The following is a 23,153-nucleotide window of genomic DNA, read 5'->3' as shown; positions in this document are numbered from 1 at the left end:
TGAAACTCAGGAATGAAAAGCAAATGTTGTAGCCATAACACATGCTCCAAATTCCCTGAGTGGGAGGAGGCAGGGTGAGGCGGATGAGCTCTTGTTTACATTTAAATCCTATCCAGTTAAGATTTTCTTCAGAAACTGCTTTCCCATACTCCACCATGCTAAGATGACCATCAGTGTTCTTTTCAAAAAAATCAAAATGGCAGTTTAAAAATAAAATCAGTATATTATTTAAAAGTTTAAATATCCTTAGGATTAAACCAATGCAGAGGGTGCAGGTTCAATCCCTGGTCAGGGCACTAAGATTCCACATGCCTTGTGGCCAAAAAACACACACACAAAATAAGAAGCAATATTGTAACAAGCTTGATTTTTGACGAAGACTTTTAACATGGTCCACATCAAAAAAAAAAAAAAAAACTATATCCAAGTTTATGTGAAATACCAGTGTCTCTGAACTCACACTGAATTCCTTAGGACAGCTGCCCCCTTGGTGTTAAGCTCAAGAAATTACGTCTTAGAAGATGGATTGCCTTATTGCCACGAAACCTGAGTCACTCATCTAATGGCAACTTGAGACAAAAATCTTTGTGATGTGGAACCAGATGTCCTTAAACTTATTTCAGAATGTGGCCTCACCTTCTGCTTTGGTATATACTCATAACTTTTCTCCATATGTTTAAAAATACTTTTCACATGAATTTAAATACCAGCTGGAACCTAGTTGTAATGATCATTCCATTCAAATAACTCCAAGGAAAGCCTAAGTTTCTTTAGAATTTCCCTTTGTTCCCACTGTGCCGTGTATATAAACTTAAGGTAATTAAAGCTATTCTGAGCTGAAGCAGACTAACCTTTTAAAACACCAGATTCTGCTCCTTTCTAACCAGAAGAAATGTTTTGGCAACATATCACATTTCAGGTTTGCAAAAGCAAGCAGGAATGGGAAGCCGGTGTAAGACACGTGTCCTCAGGGCCCATGCCGGGCTGTGCAGGGATCAGCCCCATCAGAGAGAATGTTCCCTAAGCTTCCACCTGCCCCACAGCTGTGCCAAGAAGGCTGCTGTATGAACGAGACAAAGCTGGCCAGCCAGGCGCTCACAGCATAAGTCCCTGGACAAATGGTAACAACCCACAACTGCCTGAAAACGATCAGAATGAGGTCAGTATCTCAGAAGGAAATAAAGGCAAGCAGAAATAAACTCTCTCTCAGTTTAGGGTACAAATTAGGCTCACAAATCCTAGTGGTCAATTATCAGATCATTTGATGGGCATTAGCAGATAAAATAAATCAGTAAATAACTAGATGGCTGGGCGGACAGACAAATAAATAAGTGTTCCTAGATCTGTTTGGAAGTATGATTTTATTATCCAGTTTGCTAACTACAACGCCATAAAAAGATGGAGCTCCCACTTGCCATCTCAGGTCCTTGAGTCCCCTACAAGTTCCCCTAGTTATTTCAGGGAGTTCCCAGAACCTCATCAAGTAATGCAAATGATGGCCATCTTCTTCCTCTTCTGCTCTGATTGGCCTGATGAGGGTTTCAGCTGCTGCCTTCATTCCCTACAGATGGTCCCCCTGACAATAGGTCCCTCAGGTCCGCTATCTCCCCCAGCACCCGCCAGCATTCCTCTAGGTGGCCACTTGTGCCTGGCAGTTTCCTCCCATGCAGGCTACCGGCAGCCCTCCTGTTTTGAAACTTCAGGATGCAAAAGTGACATTTCTCTGAGAACAATGTATTCTGCATGGAAGTAATACAAATGACACTTACCTTTTAAAATTACATTCATTCTGTTTCATTAAAATAAGGAAGTCTTTCAGAAAATCCATTAGCAGTACTGTTTGATTATACTATTATTTTATTTCATACTCTCCTGTTTCTTTTCTTTTTCTATCATTATCTATTCGTCTCCCTTATTCCACCCACTGCATTTATCCTCTTATATTTCTCTATATACTCATGACATTCATTTACAGTTATATATTGCTTAACTATAAACACAATATATATACATATATAAAGGCATTTTCTATTATTCATTTTCAAAAAATGGAATTCTATTACACACCATTTTCTGCATCTTGCTTTTCCCAAGTATGCAATGCCTCATGGATCTCCTTCCTAGTCTGCTTTCAGAGATCTAAGTAACTAATCATTTTTTCCCCTAAGGCTTCATAATATGCCTAGTTTGGGCACACCAGAATTTATTCACACTTTCTCTCTTATTTTTCACTATTATCAGCAATGTTCAAACATTCTTTTCCATATATCCTTAAGTACTGGTACTTCTGTATCTCTAAGGTTGAGAGCCAAGAGTAAAATTGTTAAATCAAAGTGGACATTAACCTTTCATTTGCATAGATGCTGGCAGATTTTTTTTTTTTTAGGTTGTAAAATTTTGCATTCTATTAACACTGTAGAAAGGGCACTGTTCCCACACCCTTCCAACAATGGTCTTTAAATTTTTTGCCAGTTTATAAGCAAAGACTGATGATCACACTGCTCCTTTGATTTTGTGTACAGGACAACAGAATACTTTTTTATGTTTCTTGGTCATACGGATTTATTTTTCTGAGGGCCACCTCTTCAAATACTTTGCTCAAATTTTTGACCCTACTTCTAAACTTGGAAGAACTCTCTAAATCTCACCAGGATTACTACTCCACTAATCTCAGCATTCCTTTAGGGAACACAGGGTGGATTATCTTTGTGATCAGTATGAATATAGTTGCCTGACTTGGGAAAGAGAATGGGAAAAAGCCTTAACTAACCATTTCTAATTCAACTGGAAAAAAAGCAAATTAATCCCAGTTTTGGTTTTTATTTTCTTTTTTAGGCTGTGTTCAACAATGTTTCCGTAACTCACACATCTGAAGACAGCCAATGGTGAAAATACTGAGACCACAGTTTTGCTGGCCTCCATAAAATAAGGATGTGGCTATTTCACAGTTAAGCAGTCATCCTTCTATGGAGGCCAAAACTTTGTAAGAAGTTTGTTTCATGAGTAAATTCATTTTCTTATTTTATTGTTAAAGGGTCAGGCTTCTCCATGCAAACAACATTTTCTTCTGGAAAGTGAAGAGGTATTGATGAATATCCTTTTTTTCTATTGTCAGAATTTTTAAAAAAAAACCCAAAATCTCTGAACAGAGGATACAGAACAAGTACCATGCCCATGCAGAGGACAGTGGCACAAAGAAAGAACTGGAATATTTGAGAAAAGGAAAAACAATGTAAAGAGCAGCACAGAATGAATCCACTTGGTATGTAAACTACAGAGGAGAGGAAATTAAAGACAGAGGTAGGAATGCAGATATACAGAGAGCAGCCTCAATGCGGATGGGAAGAAGTTAAACAAGCAGCACTTCTGCTTCTGGTTAACATGCAAAAAGTTGCAAGATGGTCACTCCCATTGTTACACTGAGAAGAAGTCAGATAAGTCACTAAATCAGAGCTTTTATTAAATGCAACAGAAAATAAGGAGGATATAAATAAACCAAAATGAAATGAAATCCAGATGATGAGGGACCTTTCATAGAGAAAGTCACGTCCAGGCCTGGTGTCACTGATAGCTGAGCGGCAGGAAAAATAAGATCTTCCATAGAAATCAGTTGAACTTGTCATGAACTTTTAATGAGCCCATGTGACCTGGTATGAGAAATCAGAATCCCTAAGAGCCCTAGCCACAGCCTGAGTCTCACCCATCCACCTACTTTTTTCCATGGGACATATAATGCAGGAGGGTAGTCCAATGAAGGACTGAGGAAAGAGAGCAGACAGAGGGACTTCCCTGGTGGTCCAGTGATTAAGACTTTGCCTTCCAATGCAGGGGATGCAGGTTCAGTTCCTGGTCAGGGAGCTAAGATCCAACACGTCTCGCAGCCCAAGAGCCAAAACATAAGACAGAAGGAATACTGTAACAAATTCAATAAGGATTTTTTAAATGGTCCACATCAAAAAATCTTTAAAAAGAAAAAAGAGAGAGATTCAGTGCTAAAATGCACAGAGCTTTCTTCAAGGCAACGGTGGATTCCCCTACATATTAGAATGAAGCTTGGCAAAGAAATAGAACAGTGAATTAAACAAAAAAAAAATTGCTCCAGGAATCTAAGATTGGTTTAACATACAAAAATTAAGTATTTCACTACACTAACAGAATAAGAAAAACATTTCAGCATCTCAACACACACACCAAGGGAAATAAACAAAAAAACACAATTGACTCAATCCAATACATTCATGATAAAACGCACAGAAAATCATTGATAGAAGAGAAATTCCACAATCTGACAGAAAGACATCTGTGAGTAAACTACAGTTAAGATCACAGTTACTGGTGATTTATTAAGCACTTTCCCCTTAAGTTTGGAAACAAATTCCCTGGCGGCTGAGACAGTGAAGAATCCCCCTGCAGTGCAGGAGATGCAGGTGTGATCCCTGGGTCAGGAAGATCCCCTGGAGAAGGGAATGGCTACCCACTCGAGTATTCTTGCCTGCAGAATTCAATGGACAGGGGAGGCTGGAGTGCTCCAGTCCATAGGGTGGTGAAGAATCAGACACAAGTGAGCGACTAACAGTTTACGACAACATCATACTTAATGGTGATTGATTAAACACTTTCCCCTTAAGTCTGGGAACAAAACCAGGATTTCCACTGTTACCACCTCGTCTTAACTAGTTAGCGCAACAGAGAAAGATAAAATGCACAATGACTGGAAAGGGAAACACCAATCTTTCATTATTCACAGATAACAGGACTGTGTGTTTTACAAAACTCTATAGACTCCATGGAAAAAATCCTTTAGAATAGGTCCATTTCACAAGGCTGCAGCCTTGGATACAAAGTCAATATATAGGAATGATTATATCTCTACCTATTAGCAAATGACAATTAAAACTACACTTTTAAAATGATACCTTGTATCATTTTATCATAAAAGTCATAAACCTAGAAATAAGTCTAAAAATATTATGTCTTGTGTACTGAGCACAAATATATTGCTGATAAAAGTTTAAAGTCCTAAATAAATGGAATGATATCCATACCATAGTTATAGATCAGTAGACTCAATATTTTTAAGATGTCCATTTCTCCCCCACTTCCTTGTTGGCTCAGACTGTAAAGAATCCACCTGTAATGCAGGAGACCTGGGTTCAATCCCTGGGTTGGGAAGATCCCCGGAGAAGGAAATGGCAACCCACTCCAGTATTTTTGCCAGGAGAATCCTACGGACAGTGAAGCCTGGCAGGCTACAGTCCATGGGGTCACAAAGAGTTCAACATGACTGAGTGACTAACACTTTTCCATTTCTCCAAACTGATCTATATATTCAATACAATTCAAATCAAAATCTCAAAAGGTGTTTTAATGTAACTGACAAGCTGTAATAAAATTTACATGGAAAGATAAAAGGCTTTTGAATTGACAAAAACCACAACCTCAATTAAAAACAACAACCTGGAATGATAAAGAATTTAAATGACCAGATTTCAGGACTTACTATGAAGCAACAATAATCATGACATTGGCATACAGTAGACAGAACAGAGCAGCCAGAAACAGACCCGCATGTATTAGTAGACACTGACTTTCCAGTCAAGGCACCAACTAAACGCTGAAATTACTAGGTATCTACATAGGAGAAAATAATTTTAATCCTTACCTTATTCCTATTGATAACAAAAAAATAATTTGAGATGAAGCTTAAACCTATTATAAATGTAAAGACTAGAACTATAAAATATTTTGGAGGAAAACACTAGAGAATAGTCTCCTGGCCTGACGTTAGGGAGATTTCTTAGGGCAGGACACTTACTGTAAATAAAAATATTGAAAAAGCAGACTTAATCAGGATTTTAAATTTCTTGATGTATTTAATTTTCTTGATGTATTTAAAATACATCAAGGAAATTATTAGGCAGGACAAAGACTAACAAAAAAACGTAACACATATTCAACAAAAACACCTGTATCCACAAAATATGAAGAATTTTTAAAAATCAACAATAAAAAGAAAACCAATTTTTTTTTTTTACATAGGCAAAAGACTTAACAGAAACTTTGTGCTTTTTTAAAAAAAGATGAGAGGCCAATAAGCACAGGAAAAGGTGCTCAGCATAATTAGTCATCAGGAAAATGAAAATTAAGGCCACAATGAGCTACCACTTCATTCTTGACAGCACCATTGTTAGTAGAGTAACTAGAACTCTCATGCATTACTAAGAGTAGGAGAATAAAATTGCAAATAATTCTGAAAAGTAGTAGTTTCTAGAAAAGTTAAACATGTACCTGACCCATAATATAACTATTATGCTCCTCAGTATTTACCTCTAAAAATAAAAGCCCAATTTCATGCAAATACTTGCACCCAAATGTTCATCATCAGTTATTAAAAAGCTGGAAGCAAATAAATGTCTATCAATATGAGAATGAATAAATAAACTGTGGCATATCACTACAATAGAATATCATTCAGTTATCAAAGTCACCGAGGAACATGAATGAATCGCAAAAACATGCTGAACAAAAAACACCGGATACAAGAGACCACATACTATGTGATTTCATTCACAAACATTTTAATAAGCACAACAAATCTATGTTGGTAGATTTGGGAAAGGGATTGCCTCAGGATGAGGGAGGAGGTGGTAACTAACTGCAGAAGGACACAAGGGAAGCTTGAGGAATGAGTTTTGCGTCTTGCCTTGAGTAAAGACCATATGGTCATGCGCATTGCCAAACTCACCGAACTGAATGCTTAAGGTCTGTCCATTTTATTATGTGTAAATTATACTTCAGTGAAACATAAATATGCTCTTTGTAAATATAAACCACTTATCAACAGGCAGAAAGGAAGAAAAATTATTTATTAATGATGGCAACCCACACCAGTACTCTTGCCTGGAAAATCCCATGGACTGAGGAGCCTGGTAGGCTGCAGTCCATGGGGTCGCTAAGAGTCGGACACGACTGAGCGACTTCACTTTCACTTTTCACTTTCATGCACTGGAGAAGGAAATGGCAAACCCACTCCAGCGTTCTTGCCTGGAGAATCCCAGGGACAGGGGAGCCTGGTGGGCTGCTGTCTATGGGGTCGCACAGAGTCGGACACGACTGAAGCGACTTAGCAGCAGCAGCAGCAGCAGCAATGACGGCAACATGTTGGAACTCTTACTTTCATAAGGAACAGGTAACGCCTCTTGTGAACTTTGCCAAACTTAAAGGGGAAGGACGTCCCTGGTGGTCCAGTGATGAAGAATCTGCCTTCCAAAGCAGGGGGTGCAGGTTCAATCTCTGGTCAGGGAGCGAAGATCCCACATGCCACGGGGCAATTAAGTCTCTGTGCTACAACTACTGAGCCTGGGTGCCATAAATAAGACCCAACATAGCCCAAAGTAGATTAACTAATAATTATTTTAAATCACTAAAAAACACAAGACATAAAGGTGAGTATTCCAAAAGGCCAAGGCTGAGTGAATGAAGAGGTTGAGAAGCCCACACGGCACACATGGAAGGAAAGAACAAGGCTAGGGTGACGAAAGCGAAAGCTGAGACACAAATCTAGGCCTTTCCAAACAAGCAATAGAGCCATTTTTTTTTTTTCATGAACAGTAGCTTGTCACTCCATTAAAAGTTTTCCAGACATCTGCAGTTAGTTATACGTACTTAGAGTGCTTAAAATGTTTGGATATAAGTTTTTAATCCTGTATTTGAATACTGACTATTTCCCAATCAAATTTTAGGCTCCAAAATGAAGAATGCTTCTAAAGTTATCAGGTGAAGTAAGAAATATCATATTGTGGGAGTGAAAAATGGGAGAAATCCTATCAACTATGTATGTTCCATAGTGTAGCATGGAATCATCTACGTCTTTGACTTGACCTACTTATATTTTCAGAATCCCAATTTCTTCACTTCTAAAATGGACATAATGATACTTCCCTCAAAGAAGTTTTATGGAGCTTAAGGAAGAAGCTAAAAACTAAACATAGCACTTGGTATATACTTAGTGATCAATAATATTAATTCCTATTTTTCTTACCCAGTGTACCATATCTTCCAGGTAGAGAAGGACAGCCACAAACTTTATCTCAATAAGTACAGTTAGACACAAAACTTGTAAGAAGCCAATGGAGAAAATCAAGCCAAGTCAAAGTATATTAAATAGAAAATGGTTTTATTTTCCATGGAAAAACATAAAAACTGACCTGGATAATTCTGCCTAGGGAAGTGTACTGGAACTAAACTTATCTGTACATATAACACACAAAATGCAATAAATGAATATCCAATCTAGATAAGGTCAATTTTTTTTTTGAAAGGTACAAATAGAGAGTTGTCAGTGAAAGGCAATAAAAAAAAGTCTTAGGACACATGTCCTCACCTGAGACATGTTCAGTGTCTTTTGAACATGGGACTCTGTTCTACAAGCTAAACATCTAGCAATCTAGAGACACAGCAAACATTTAGTAACTCTAGAGCAAAAGGAGTGAAGTCATTGGAGCCTCCTGCAAAATACATCAGCAGTTTAAATTTCTACCATGGACAAAAACAGTTTTGTGACCTAATCAGGTGTTTATAGAAAGATGGAGGTCCTCAGCTGGGTATTAAAAGAACTTTGTTCAAAACTTTCCAAAACACTGTGTTGCTTGGGAGAAAGGGGAAAGAGAGAAAAGGTTAATGGTGATATTCTTTTCATTCATAAATTTCTCCTTCCTGAGTTTTGCGGTAACATATGAAAGACCCAGATTCCCAGCTTGATTCCCTAGGGCTGAACACTGTAAATGATGTGCTAAAAACACTTTTGTCTGTCTTATTTCAGTTTGCAGACTGCTAAAATAGAGCATACAACCATATATATCCAGAAGACATCAACTTCACTGTTAGAACTTAGGCTCTCATACTTTAGCCATGGGCTTCAATTTCAATTTTTAAGAGTGCTAGTGGCTAAATCGTGTCTGATTCTTTTGGGACCCCATGGACTGTAGCCCACCAGGCTCCTCTGTCTACAGGATTTCCCAGGCAAGACTCCTGGAGTGGGTTGCCATTTTCTTCTCCAGGGGGTCTTCCCAACCCAGGGATTAAACCCATGTCTCCTGCACTGACAGGCAGATTTTTTTTTCTTTTTTTTAACTGCTAAGCCACCAAGGGAGCCCTAGATAATTTCCTAACGGTTAGGCAAATATCAAAAAGGTAACTCTAATTCTAATAATGAACCCATGTCCCCCCTTCCCTGCCCCCCTACCTGCCAAGCATTATCCATCCATCTGCTGCAGACGGAGACTGATTGCTGTGAATGGGAAGGATGAAGGATGCGGTAGAAGAAAACAAGAGTCATTATGAATCAACAGACTCTTCTCATTCTTTACAATGACTGATCGCATTTCTGCTGAAGTTATTGTGAAAGATAATGTTATGTTCAAAGAACCTAACAAGACCAAGTCGTTATAATTAATAACGACTTGGTCTTGTTAGGATAATAGGCACATCAAGGGCACAGATAAAATATCATTATCTCTTTAAAAACTTCTAATAGTAATATGTATGTAAACAAACATGAGATTGTACAGTAACAAATCTACTTGACTGGTTAATTCCAAGCAATAATGAATTCAATAGAAAAAGACAAGGAATTTTAGTCAGCTGACTCAATTAATTGACATTCAGCAAGTAAAGAATATCTCATTGTCCTGTCCTAATACAATGAGTGGTTTACTGGGATCAACTATTTAAACCAATTTTTAAATACATGCACATTATTTGTTGATTTTCCAAAATACATAAACATTCATAATCTCATTTCATAACCCTTAAAAGTACTATGATCTTAAAATATTTAGGGTCGTAAGTGCCCCTAATCTAAACTGTACTTTAAATTCACTTGCTACCTTCTCCAATTCTGTATCCACTTCCGTAACAAAAAAACAAAGAACAACAACAGAAACTAAAATAAGAAAAAGGGCCCCAGCTATTAAAAAGATGAAAGAATGCCATCTGCAGCAACATGGATGGACCTAGATGCTATCATACTGAGTGAATGCAGACAAAGAAAGACAAATATCGTATGATATCATTTATATGCAGAATCTTAAAAAAATGGTACAAATGAATTTTTTTTTACAAAACAGAAGTAGAGACACAGAGGCAGAAAATAAACTTAAGTTATGGAGGAGAGGGATGGAGGGATAAACTGGGAAATTGAGATTGACATATATACACTACTGTGTATAAAATAGATAATAAAGACCTACTGTACAACACAAGAATTCTACTCAATACTCTGTAATGGCCTATACGGGGAAAGAAAACAAACTAAAAGAGTAGATATATATATATATATATATATATAACAGATTCACTTTGTTGTCCAATAGAAACTAACAACATTTTGTATCAACTATGCGTGCATTCTAAGTCACTTCAATCACATCCAACTCTTTGCAACCCTATGGATGGTAGCCTACCAGGCTCCTCGATCCATGTAATTTTCCAGGCAAGAATACTGGAGTGGGTTGTCATGCCCTCCTCCAGGAGATCTTCCTGACCCAGGGATCAAACCAGCATCTCTTATGTCTCCTGCATTGGCAGGTGGGTTTTACCACTGTACTCCAATTTTAAAAAAAAAGGAAGAAAGGTGCCAGGATAAAGACTACACATACATGAAGACTATTAGCATATTAATGGACTGCGTTTCTATTTACACTTCCATCGCTAGAACTAATTGTTAGTTATTTTAAGGAAGAAGTTATGCTTTAATTAACAGCATTTCATAAATGAAAGCTGGTTGCATTTCTTAAGTATGTTCAAATTTCACAAGTCTTATTTCACAGCAGGGATTCCAGTTCATTCAATACTTTTATGTGATAACACCTCTAGATCAAGGAAGAAAATCTTTAAAAGAGTCTAATTAATAGGTTTCCAGAATAAAAGCCCCCAAAAAAGCATACTTAATGAGTAAGCTAATTATCTATCCCTAGAGCATTTACATACATAACATTTTAAATGAGGCAGATTGAAGGGGATAGAAACATCTTTGGTATTTAATATTTCTAACTCTGCTGTTCCTAAGGACTTAACCAACCCAAGAGCTCAACAGTTTCATCTCTGCAGCACAGTGTTTCTATACCTCTGATCCTTCCATATTCTTCACCCTGTCTACACCTGGGGACTTTGGGAGCACTGAATCTGATCATGTGCTCAGAAAAAAACATAAAATCCCAGAGTTTCTGCTTTGCTTTCCCATCACCCTGATCACTTCCCTGCTCATTACTTCTCTGCACAATTGTGCCACCTCTTCCTACTTGGCATTTGAACCATATCCCCCTTTTCCCCAATTTTATGCTTGTGTTCCCTCATTTCCCTCTCTCCTTGGCAGAAGACCAAAAAAAAAAAGTAAGTCATGCTGTAGGCTTTGTGCGTAATCTTTGGCCCAGCTCTCCCAATCACAGTCTATTCCTTTTCCATGTCATTTCAAAAATCAAGGAAAGGGCATAGAAAGGGAAAAGAAAAGAACAAAACTTCAAAGCAAAACCTTTTCAGTTGCCAGCTTTAACCCCAATGTTTGTCTCTTAATATATTTTTATCTTTCCCTTTTGATCAGAAATAATAAATGTAGGATTACTTAGAAAAACACAGGTAGTAAATGGAATAAAACGGTGGTTAATATTCCTTTATTTGATTTTTACCATTTATGAGAAACACGAGACAGCAGCCAAAACAATAACTACAGCAATTAAGCTTGCAATTACTGCTCTGTAGCCGTTCTTCTACATATTTTACATATATTAACTTATTTAATCTCTACAACACTGCTTCCCCAGGTAAACAGAAATGAGGATCAACTCTCCCAGAGTCACAAAGCTAGTGAGCAGAACAGGAGCCAGACAGTCTGCCTTGACAACTCTATCTGACCGCCATCACTGTTTCTCTACCATGCACGTCCTGTGCATTTCATCGAGCATTACTTCTGCATATTTAAAGACATGAACTTTCCTAGGTCTAAGATGAGTAGATATGCCTTCAAGACAGAATTTTTTTCTCTATTACATATCCCCGCCATCCACCTATGCTATATATTTTGTGGTAAAGAATGAAAAGGAAAGAAAGACTCATGAGCAAGACAGAAATGCCTAGTGAGGGCAGAAATGAAAGCTGCACTTCCCCTCAACCAGTTATGAGTGACTCTCCAAGCCCAGCAGCACCTCTCAACTTCAAGCAGAATTCTCCCAGAACCTACTGGTCTACCTGCCTTCAAAGTGTTTCCTGACTTACATTTCATTGTGGGTCATCAATACTCCCACAGCTCCCTACTTCCAAGCCTTGAAAACAGATAAACACTCATTCTCATAGGAAAGATTTAAAGAAGAGGGCTCCCGTTAAACCATCCCCTTCCTAATACCTACCGATAGCATTCTCTCCTGTCCTGAAATTTTTAGAGTGGCCTCCGGTGACAGTGCTTGGGTACCTAATGGTCTCGCTTGAACTCACTGATTCAAGAGGAGGAACATTCCGGCTCTGTAGGAAAACTAAGGAACCTAGAACAAAAGACCATCAGGACCTGACATGACCTTCCTGTAAGGAGGCCAATTCTGCCTAGTGCTGACAGTTACTTCCTCCTCTGTTTGCTTTGGTGCCACGAACAACATCAGAAGCATAGAGGGAGTTAGGGTTACACGTAAAAGAATAAATTGTGAGAGCAGAACGCTATCAATCTCATTTTAGAATAACGGCAATATTAGAAAGTTTTGATGTATTATTTAATGTCTTCCATTTGCTTTCTGCCCACAATGTTACTTCTTCAACAACACTTAAAGCAGCAACAACAAAATATAAACTAACACCTCAAGCCAGCCTCCCTGAAAAAGAAGAAAAAACTGTTCTGAAAGCTTTTGCTCCTAACGAATTGCCAGTGTGGCAGGAAGCCAAAAGAATTTAAAAAAAAATTCCAGCAAACCATAAACATAAGACAAGCATAAACACAGCACAAAGCACCTCTTTGAAAAATGCCAGTTACATCACAAATCCGACGGTTTGGAAAAGCCTTTTTCCCAAAGAAAGAAATTAAGTTCAAGTACTTACGGTGTCATGAGACTTATCCTTGACATCATAGACTGTTAGCTTTATTTTGGTCTCCTCATAGATGGGATACTCAGATGGGAACGTGACACCAGTCAAGAACAGTGGGTCTCTTGTTCCCTGTAACAGCATAAGCAGACAACTTTGATTCAATAAGGCAGCAACTGCAGTTGGCAGCCTGTGGTGACACATGAGAATGCAGAGAGTGTCTGGGTCTGTTTGTTTTTCTAGGAAATGATTCTATTAGAAGAGAGATCTGAATTGCCAAAGAATGCCCATGGGCAACAACACGGCCCAGGGCCCCAAAGTACTGATAGAGTTGTAGATAGTAAATGCCTTGCATCCTTGTCAGAGCTGCTAAGAATCTTGAAAAACAATTTATTTTCATTACATGCAGAACCATTGTTAGGGTCAGCTGTCATTACATTTAGCATACATTTAATGGATATAACCTATGACTTGTGCAAATAACCTGAGATATTGACTGATCAAATTAAAATGAAGCTCTTTTCTCAACCACTTGCTAATCTTACGCTGTCCATTTATTTCCTTTCTGTAATGATTCAACTGAAAGCCACACTCTGATAGCACTCATTTGTTTTTAGATGTTCAGCTGTGTTTTTTTTTTTCCTTAGACTGATTTGAAAACTAATGAAAGAAACTAAATATGATGGATTTGGGGCTATGAAATTACTATCTCAGGATGCAGTGCACAGAGTATTTCCATGCCTCAGAATTCATTTTTAGAGAGCTGACATCCAACATTAAATTTTGCATCTATATTTAAATATGCACAGTGCTGTATATCATGGAGATGTTTGCTAGAGTTCTGTAAACCAGTTGTTTATGGAAGTTTCTGGAAGCTGAAGTTATTCATTTATTCATTCATTCTTCCTTCCTTTTATTTAACTAATACTGCTTTTTGCTTGGCACCGTGTTAGATGCTGTGCAAAACACACAGTGAATGAAACAATCGACAACAGCTATATATATCTTCAAATCAATGTGTCAAAATACATCATGTATTTTAATCTTGACAATATTTTAAAAATAATCAAGTTGGGATAATGCTTGAAAATAGTTTTCATATAAATGAACAATTTTCCAGTTTTGGTTGTCTTCGAATGAATAAGATTATTTTTGCTTAGTCAACCACAACTTTAACAATAATGTTACAACTACAAATGATACCAGCATTGGAATCTAAAGCTTCCCAAGGACAGATTCAGGGCTACATGGAAGATCTGTGTCACTCCCATTGGTGAAATGTGTGGAGTTTTGTCTGAATCATCTATTCCTCCAACGGCAGTTAGCAAGCCTGGTCTGGAGTAGGTGACTTAAACTCCTGCAGAGAAACTCCACCTTCAAAATAGACAGGACTCTCAAGCCTAAGAAAAGTGAAGCTTGGAGTTCAGAGGACACTTTCTTTAATGCCAGAGACTAAGTAGCCCTCATTCAGTAAGGCTGTGAAATATGTGTGATGAGAACAAAATAATCAAAAGGGAAACACTTCCTCTTTTGAATCTGATCCAACACAATAACAAGTTTCCTCCCAACACATTTTGAACATTATGTAAGCAACAATAAATGTAAATAGGAAATCTCTCATCGGATGAGTAATATTTACACCTTTTGCCTAGAAACATTACAGTGTCTCCAATTAATCATCTACCCTTCTTTGAAAAACACCATACTTTAAATAAACAGACACACATGAAAGGCAGAGAATATGAAGTTTCCACAGACAGTCTGAAGGAAACAGAAAAAAATGAGAAGGGCAAAAACAGTTTTAAACGTCTCTAGGTAATTTTCGACTTTCTTTTTTCCCTGCAAAGATATATTCATTCCATTTAATTAAAATTTTATATATAGTTTTTTTCTCTACTTAGTACTCTATTCAAAGATTCAAAGTGGGGATTTTCCTTTTCCTTACTAAAGAAAAATAAGGTTTTTTATAAAAAATTTTTAAAAGGGCAAATTCTTTCCCCATTTGTTTACCCTGGTCAGTTACAAATACATGCTTAGTAAGCTCAGGTATGCCTTCCTAAATGACAGAGGACAGTAACTCAGCACAGCTGTCTAAGGTAATTCAGCTGTTTGCTCAAATCCAGACAGCGACCTAGAGATAGTGAGAGTAAAGCAGGCACACAGCACGCTCACCTCAACAATTTCGGTGCTGGAGTATCTTGTCAGACCCTGCTCCGCGGGGTGGATTACTGAGATCTGGACCAGTGTATTCAGCTTCCGATCACGGACAGGAGCCACGAGATCCTTGCATGCTGCCGATGGCAAAGCAGAAAGAGAAAAGAAACTAATACCGTGTCTCAGGGAAAACTTCTGTCCCGGGTTGGAAGGAACCTTATCGTCGGCGCTGAATGAAATCTTCTGGGAGTTCTGGGCAGATTTTAGAGGAAGTCCCTTGGAAGTACCTTACAGAAATAGGAAGTCACGTGCTGCGGAGCTGAACTGAGAATTCATTTCCACTGGCCACACTCGCAGCTCTTGCGAGTCTCCACTGCCCCGGGATCCTCACTCTCCTGTGTGACTGTGCACACACCGTTCAGGGACTTTGAGTGACTTTAATTAGTCATTAAACCCCGACTTTAACTCACACCCTTAGACTAAGTAAATGCACTGGGGCCACATCCGGGAAACTTGACGCTGCTCCTTATTGACACTGGCTGGATTAGTTCACTAGTCAGAAGGCACACTTGGTATTTACCTATCTAGGCACTATCTGTTCACTCTTACAGTCCTAAATTCAGGGCCGGGTGGTTGCCTTTCAGCTGCACACAAGCCTAAGGCACAGGGCAGAGGAGGAAGAAGAGGGGTTAAAAGCTCCTCTGTCCAGATTCTAGCCAAGCCTGGGAGGCAGAAACGTGGAAAAAGGATGGGTTAATTCTTGCCCGGGGGCCACAGACCCAGTAAGACCTTTCCCTTGAGATACCAGGCTCATATTACAGAGGCTCCTCACCATACCATATTTACTTGAATATTTTCTCCACCCACATATCATTCCCACAATTTGGGGAAGAAAAATCCAAAACATATTCCTTTTCAGCAAATCCATTATCTCCTCAGGTGTTTCTCTTCCTGGCTTTGAAATAGTAATTTTACTACCTGCATTTGGATCGTGAAGTATCATGCGAAGTGTCCCCTCTAGAGAAAGTGTTAGTCACTCAGTCCTGTTGGACTCTTTGCCACCTCACAGACCTTAGCCCCCCAGGCTCCTCTGTCCAAGGAACTTTCCAGACGAGAACACTGGGGTGGGTAGCCATTCCCTTCTCTAGGGGATCTTCCCTGCCTAGGGATCCAACCCTGACTCCCCCCCAATTGCAGGCAGATTCTTTACCATCTGAACCACCCCTTCACTAGAGGAGAAGGTTCAAATTAGGCTGAGCTGGTGGCTGGGAGCAGGCTGACACTGGAGTTGGGACTGAGAAGTAGCCTCCAATCCTGGATTCATGGGGAGTGTGTGCTGAGCTCTATACTATCCACACCTCACACCTCTGACCTTTGCAAGAAAAAAAGAGGGAAGGACACAAGTATTTAAAATACATTATTATTTTTCAGCAGTACACAAGACCTTCATCCACTAGGCCAGAGGTGCTAGGGCTTAAACTTGAAAGCAAAGCAAATTATAAATGTAATTATCACCTTTTCTTTGCTTATAAATTAGCTCATTTACAGAAGCAGATGGGACAGAGGGAAAAAGCAGGAGTTTTGGAATGCAATAGCTGGTTTTCAGCTAGTTCTACTAGCTAAGCAATGCTGGGCAAATTATTTTAACTTCTTAACTTCTTGATAAACTATAAGATCCTTTAAATCCTGCACGGTATTTTTGTTATATTTTTTTCCTTATTTAAACTAAATGCCTCTAACCATACAAGGAAGCTGAGGAAAGCATGTGTGGAAAAATAGTAGCCACAGTTTATTTAGCCATCACTAGTTTTGAGTCTTTTTGCCAATTATCTATTTCTCAAATTGATGCTTTGAATTATTATTTAAGTTTTACGTACTAACAATTGGAGGCTTGGAAACATTAAGCACTCACATTGACAGCACTAGAACTCTCTCGTAGTTTTCTTACATCATACCCCAACAGTTCCATTTCTTTTCCTGGCATATTGAATTCCTTTCTCTCACAATGGGACCTCTTTTTGGGAGAGTGACTGCCATAATTCTTTATTGTCTAACCCAAGAGATCTAGTTTCAGAAAAGACTGATGCAAGGTTTCAATAATGTCAACATATCACCGGAAGAAAAAAAAAAAGAAGATAGATTTAGACTTTACTGTTCTTTGGTGGTTATTTTGATCATTTCCTCTACTTGCCTAATGAATGTTTATCACTCATTCTCCTGGCTTTCTGCTCACCATGTACAGCTCTCTCTTCATTCACTGATACTGACATATATCTGTCCATAGATTTTGAAGCTGGAGCCAGTTTGTTCCAAACACATGCATTTTGTCCATGTCCTGCTGGTAGCTTCATCTCTACCTTATGGACTTATCACATTTGCTCAAAATAAGTTAACTTCTTTTCTTATTTTTTATCAGACTTGACTGTGGGATGTGGTTAGTTCTCAGAAGTGACAGACTGTTCTCAATTTTATCAGAGAACCTCTCAGACTGACTCTTAAAGAAAAACAAAGACAATCTCCATTAAACCCAAATGTTCTGTCATAACCAATTTGACAGAATTATCAAACCCAATTGTCTGACCCCAATACTGATGAAGTGAAAATAATCTTAATGACACTTTGTATTTCTTTATATTTTAAATCTAAAATATGGTCTAGAAATCAACTAGAAGTCCCATCCTGACTGCTCATATCTTTTCCTTCCCAACAGACCAGAGATTTTACTGTTCCCTAATCTTATGAGGCAAGATACCAGGGAAAGACCCTGAGATCAGTTAGAATTCCAGAGCTCTATTCCCAAATTCCTCATTTTCTACTTATATGCCATTAAGTCACAAAATCGTAGAGGCTCAGTTTCTTCATCTATTTATTGGGGTGGAGGTAAGGAATCAATTAGGTCCCTTTTATGAATGGACTTTTCTATATGAAATGAAGTTTACTAATATCATTATTCTAACATTTACAAATATCAATACCAATATTTGCCAATACTTAGTATTTTATTCTTCTGTAAAGTGGTTTTTATTGACTCAGTTACAGACCACTCCTTAAAAGCTCTCACTGGGTCCAATATTTCTTTGTGAGTACCAAACCAGTACATGAGTCACTGCAATTCACAAAGTGAAACTCATACACGCTATGGAGCTATACATGCTGAAACTGTCCCACTGGCAGGGTGATAAATGATGAGCAGTTGAATTGCTTCATGGAGGTGTTACTCACTGGATCACTGTAAAGAATAATCTGCCTAGTAACTTTTCAGTATCCACTAAAGAAGCCTGCAAAATCTGGTTTTAAAAATCGAAAAATGTCATATTAGTTTTCCAGCCACATTTAGCATACTACCCACTACCCACACAAAACTCTACTCTAGGAGGGAGTGACCGGCATAAATGGCCTTCCTCAATTCACAGGACTCAAAGAACACTCTGGAGTTTTACTTCATTCATTTTGTTTTACATAAGAATTCTTGAACCAAAGGGTAGCAACAAGTAAATACCTCTCTGCCATCATTCATTCATTAGATTTTTACTTTTATTTCTACCTTTTTACTGGCTTTGCTTTGGTCCAGACTATTTAAAAGCATTCTCAGAGTCCAAAATGTTTAAAATATGCAAGATGTTGATAGTTTGGGATTCAAATGTGCTTGTGTCCACTGAATTAACTGTTTTATTTTTTAAAGTAAAGGGAGGAAAAATAATATGAAAGCAATGATTTTTTTTAAAAAAAAGAAATTGCCCTTTTAAACTTTTCTTTAGGGAAAAACATAAATAAAAGAACTACAAGCGACTATGTTTCCTGTTAACTTGGCTATAGAGACTGGCAACGTGAGGCTGCACTTCACACCGTCAGTACTGATGGGTGAGATGCTCACAGGCGTCTCCAGCTCAGATTTGTGCAGGGCCCAGACAGCTCTCACTCTGCTGGAAGGGAATCCTCAGTAGAGGTGTAGTGATAAAAACAAAGGGCGCTTCAGTTTCTCTGCAGAGGGCTAGGCAACAAGCAACAGGAAACCTATGCTGTGTCAAAAGCCGGGCCCTCCATCCAAATTCATTGCCTGAAGAAATAAAAGCCCACTGTGGCTTCATTTGAGGATTTGTCCAAAGCTTGAAATTCCAGTCACTGTGTAAGTTAAAACCATAGATCTGTGACTAAATTTGGCCTAAGGACCAGAAGTTGCCAACCCCAGTCTACATGCTTAAGCTACTGTTTAGGTTCTTAGGGAGAAAGTTCAGATCATCCATTGCTCCTAAGATTTCTCTACTATCCAAGAATCCTGAAGCTAAAGGGCAAGGGTTTCTGGGTTCTCGATGGAGTAATAGTCTGTCCATCCCAAAATACTGTTTGTTTGTGTGTATGTATCTTTATAAAATATCCACTTTGTTTCATTCAGTCATCATTTTTAAATCAAGTCAAGTCTTCTGAGTCACTACATCCGTTCTAGCCAACATGGGCTGGAAGCTGAAAAAATGTCTCCTGACTCTTGTCTCAGAGAACTCAGTCCCAGAAATTATCCATCTGAAGTAGAACACAATTGTCAGTTCAGGTGCCTTTGAATTCAGCAGCACTGGCCAAATCCTAGCTGTCCTCAGACTTGCACTGGGTAATCAGAGATGCCTGCCACAGGCTTTCACAAGGGCAATGGCCTGAGCCACTGGGGCAGTGCCAGTTCAAGGTCAACTCCAAGCAACTGTCTCTTTCCCCTAAGAACTTTCTTCTGTGAAGTCAGGTCATTGTTCTTGCCCCATTCCATTTCATCTCTCTTCTTGCCATTCAGTGTTAAGCAGATGTTAAGCAATGTTAAGCATCAAGCAGAGTTTATCCTCTGCCCTCTAGAACAAAGCAACAGCCGCAAGCAGAGGAGTGGGCTTTGACAAGAGTGCACGCAACTCTACAATCCTGTTCTTAAATTAGCCAAAGGAAGCTTAGGCTTCGAGGAGAAACCACACAGGAGAGCAAATAGAGAATGAAGACATTTTTTTGTTTGTTTTTAACTCAGGATAAAATTGTATTTGAACCAGGATCTGGCCTAAGGAATTATGTGACTTTGTATAAATTACTCTCTTTCAGCCTCTATTGTCTAAACTGTAAAACAGAAGTCAAAGGACAGATTTCAAAGAGTTGTTGTAAAGATTATATGATGTAATATATGTAGAATGCTAGGCACATAATATGTCCTTTTTAATTAAGATTAATATAAATATAGACTCTTTGTGACCCCATGGATTGTACAGTCCATGGAATTTCCAAGCCAGAATACTGGAGTGGGTAGCCGTTCCCTTCTCCAGGGGATCTTCCCAACCCAGGGGTCAAACCCAGGTCTCCCACATTGCAGGTGGGATTGTTTACCAGCTGAGCCACCAGGGAAGCCTAAGAATTCTGGAGTGGGTAAACTATCCCTTCTCCAGCAGATCTTCCTGACCCAGGAATCGAACCACGGTTTCCTGCATTGCAGATGGATTCTCTACCAGCCAAGCTACCAAGATTAATATGAATAAAGTTATACGCTGACACAAAAATGGATTGTATCTATTCAGTATTCTTATAGTAATTAAATTCTCAAGATATTCCAAGTTGGTTCTGATTTGATATAACCTTATTCTTTTGTTAATACATTTATTTCACATATCTGTGATATTTTGGTACCTTCTTGTTTCCACATAAACACAAAATAAAATGTATACTCCTTATTGGATCATCCGTTAGTTTCAGAAACCACAGTTATCATGACTATATTGCCTTCTGTGAAACCAGATGTGCATTAATACTTGTTCATTTCCCCTCTGATGAGGCACTTCCAAATGAGAAGCCAAAAAAAGCAGAACATTTTTATTTATTTTCTGGCTGCCCTCAAAGGTACTACATGTAAATGGTAAACTCATTCTCCAAGCATGGATTTGTCTGGGAGGTTAGTGTCCCTTTACTTAGAGACAGCTGGTCCGCAGGGAGGCATTGTCTTAATAACTGAGATGTCCCAAGGGGTCATGGGAAGACCTGCTCCTCTGTTCTGTGTATTCCTTCATCAAGAAAGAAGACTGAATGCTTATAAAGCTTCTTTGCCTTGCAATTAAAAATAAATGGTACAGCTCAAACCCAATATAGCCTGATGGAAACAAATCTTCTTCTCTGATGAAAGCTCATTTCTTATACACTGCCTCCCTCCCCTGACTCTTCACAGGGAAAGAGGAAGAGATCCTTTGTTTTGTCCCTCGTCCCTCAAGGGACCAAACAAACAAACAAACAAAGCAAAACCAGGGTACAGAGGATAGGGGGCATCTTGAAGAGAAAAGTGGCCTTATCCAAACAGGGATCTAGGGAAATAACCATCTAGCTCCAGGTTTCATCAACAGCACTATTTGTATTTTCCCATTCTGCAGAGAGTCGGTCATTTCCCTAAGGCTGTGGCCTCTTGCTGCCAAGAAGGCAGTGTTCTACTTACTTCTCAAATTCTTAGAGTTTGGTCAGCTTTCTCAAAAATGTCACATATGTATATCCTTGTTCCTTGTAGTCCAGAAAATTAAATACCATTTATCTATCAACTGATATGCCACTTTGGGATATGTGTCCAGTCCAGTAAATCACTGGACTTCTTTCCATGGTTTCACAGTTACCATTCCAAGCCAGTGAGCCCCTCTAGATTAAATGAATTTGCATCATACATTAAGAGATATCTGTAACATTTTAAAAGCTTAATAGCCCCTCTAATTACTTAGCCAGTACAATATGCTTTCCTGTTCTTAGTTTCTTCTGCATTTCTGTTCTTTATTCTTCCTTCCTCTCAGAAATTTTAAGACAACAATTTTCTGAAGACTAGGATGTCAGCCTCTGTAGTTCAGATCTCCTGAGTGGATTCAGAAGACAACACTGCCTTGTTCCCTGGTCACTGCATTCTATGATAATCAATTGTCTGCTGTAAGATGGCAGAAAGTATAGTGCTGAGTGTGTCGCTCAGCCGTGTCCAACTCTTTGTGACCCCCATGCACTGTAGCTCGCCAGGCTGCTCTGTCCCTGGGAGTTCCCAGGCGAGAATATTGGAGTGGGTTGCCATTTCCTCCTCCAGAGGATCTTCCAGACCCAGGGATTGAACCCGCATCTCTTGTCTCTGATGCATTGCAGGTGGATTCTTCACTGCTGAGCCATCACAGAAGGCCAGCTCATACTAATATCCATACCAGGAACATGTGTTGGGAACATACTCTTCACTTACGAATATGTTTTTAAGGCTACTCCTAGAAAAACATGGCTCTATATCATGCTAAGCTGATTTATGCTCATTAATAATATTCTTCTGTGTTTATTCTGTTATTTCCTGTAGAATCTTGAAGAGTCTCTAATTCATTGAGCCTAGCACCACATCTTGCCCTCACTGTTCATTTTAGTTTATTTTCAACTGATAGAGCCTACTTTGTAACTTTTCTCATTTGGTATTGTTTTTCTTATTTGCGTTCTCTTCCGCTTTCTCAAATGTCTGCTGTGTGCTCTCTTCTCTTCTGTTCTAGATGATGCCTTTGCTAACCTATGTTTCTCTCATCACTCTGAAAGATGAGGTTATCAAAATCATCACTTGTATATTTATTAGGCTTGGAACTACTGGGGTCAGAAATACATCTCTCTTAACAAACTACAGCATCTCCCTTCCATTAAGAAAGCATTTTTTTAAGTCTTCATAGAGGTAAAACAAAAATGTGCACCTTTGCTCTTAACTGCAGTGTGGGAGATTTTAATTTACACACATTTCTCTAAAGAGTATGTGAACTATGCATACCTACCTGCATAAGAAATATTTGTTGGGAAAATTAAAGGACTGTGTAAAAATTGGACTATTAGATCAGAAAATTTGGACTTATTTTTCTTTCTCCCACCCCCCCCTTCGTTTTCTTTGCCTTTGTCTTTTAAGATACTGAGTTCAAAATATTAATGTTTCTAATTGAAAATTA

The 23,153-nt window shown here is 38.6% G+C and overlaps 1 protein-coding gene across 5 annotated transcripts in view; it reads right to left on the bottom strand.

The window, feature by feature from the left end:
• INPP4B (inositol polyphosphate-4-phosphatase type II B) overlaps positions 1 to 23,153 on the bottom strand; it is a 423,416-nt gene that overhangs the window by 374,419 nt on the left and 25,844 nt on the right. For all 5 annotated transcript variants that reach the window (XM_068990082.1, XM_068990083.1, XM_068990085.1 and 2 more), the window contains exons 3-4: positions 15,235 to 15,353; positions 13,078 to 13,194 (exon numbers count right to left, since the gene is read on the bottom strand). In XM_068990082.1, the coding sequence (XP_068846183.1) occupies positions 13,078 to 13,194; positions 15,235 to 15,353 (236 nt within the window). The remainder of the gene's footprint in view (positions 1 to 13,077; positions 13,195 to 15,234; positions 15,354 to 23,153) is intronic.

This window comes from Capricornis sumatraensis, chromosome 17, assembly GCF_032405125.1.
Source record: "Capricornis sumatraensis isolate serow.1 chromosome 17, serow.2, whole genome shotgun sequence".
NCBI lineage: Eukaryota > Metazoa > Chordata > Mammalia > Artiodactyla > Bovidae > Capricornis > Capricornis sumatraensis.
Note: the sequence above shows the minus strand (reverse complement) of the source record. Positions and strands in the feature narration are given on the sequence as shown.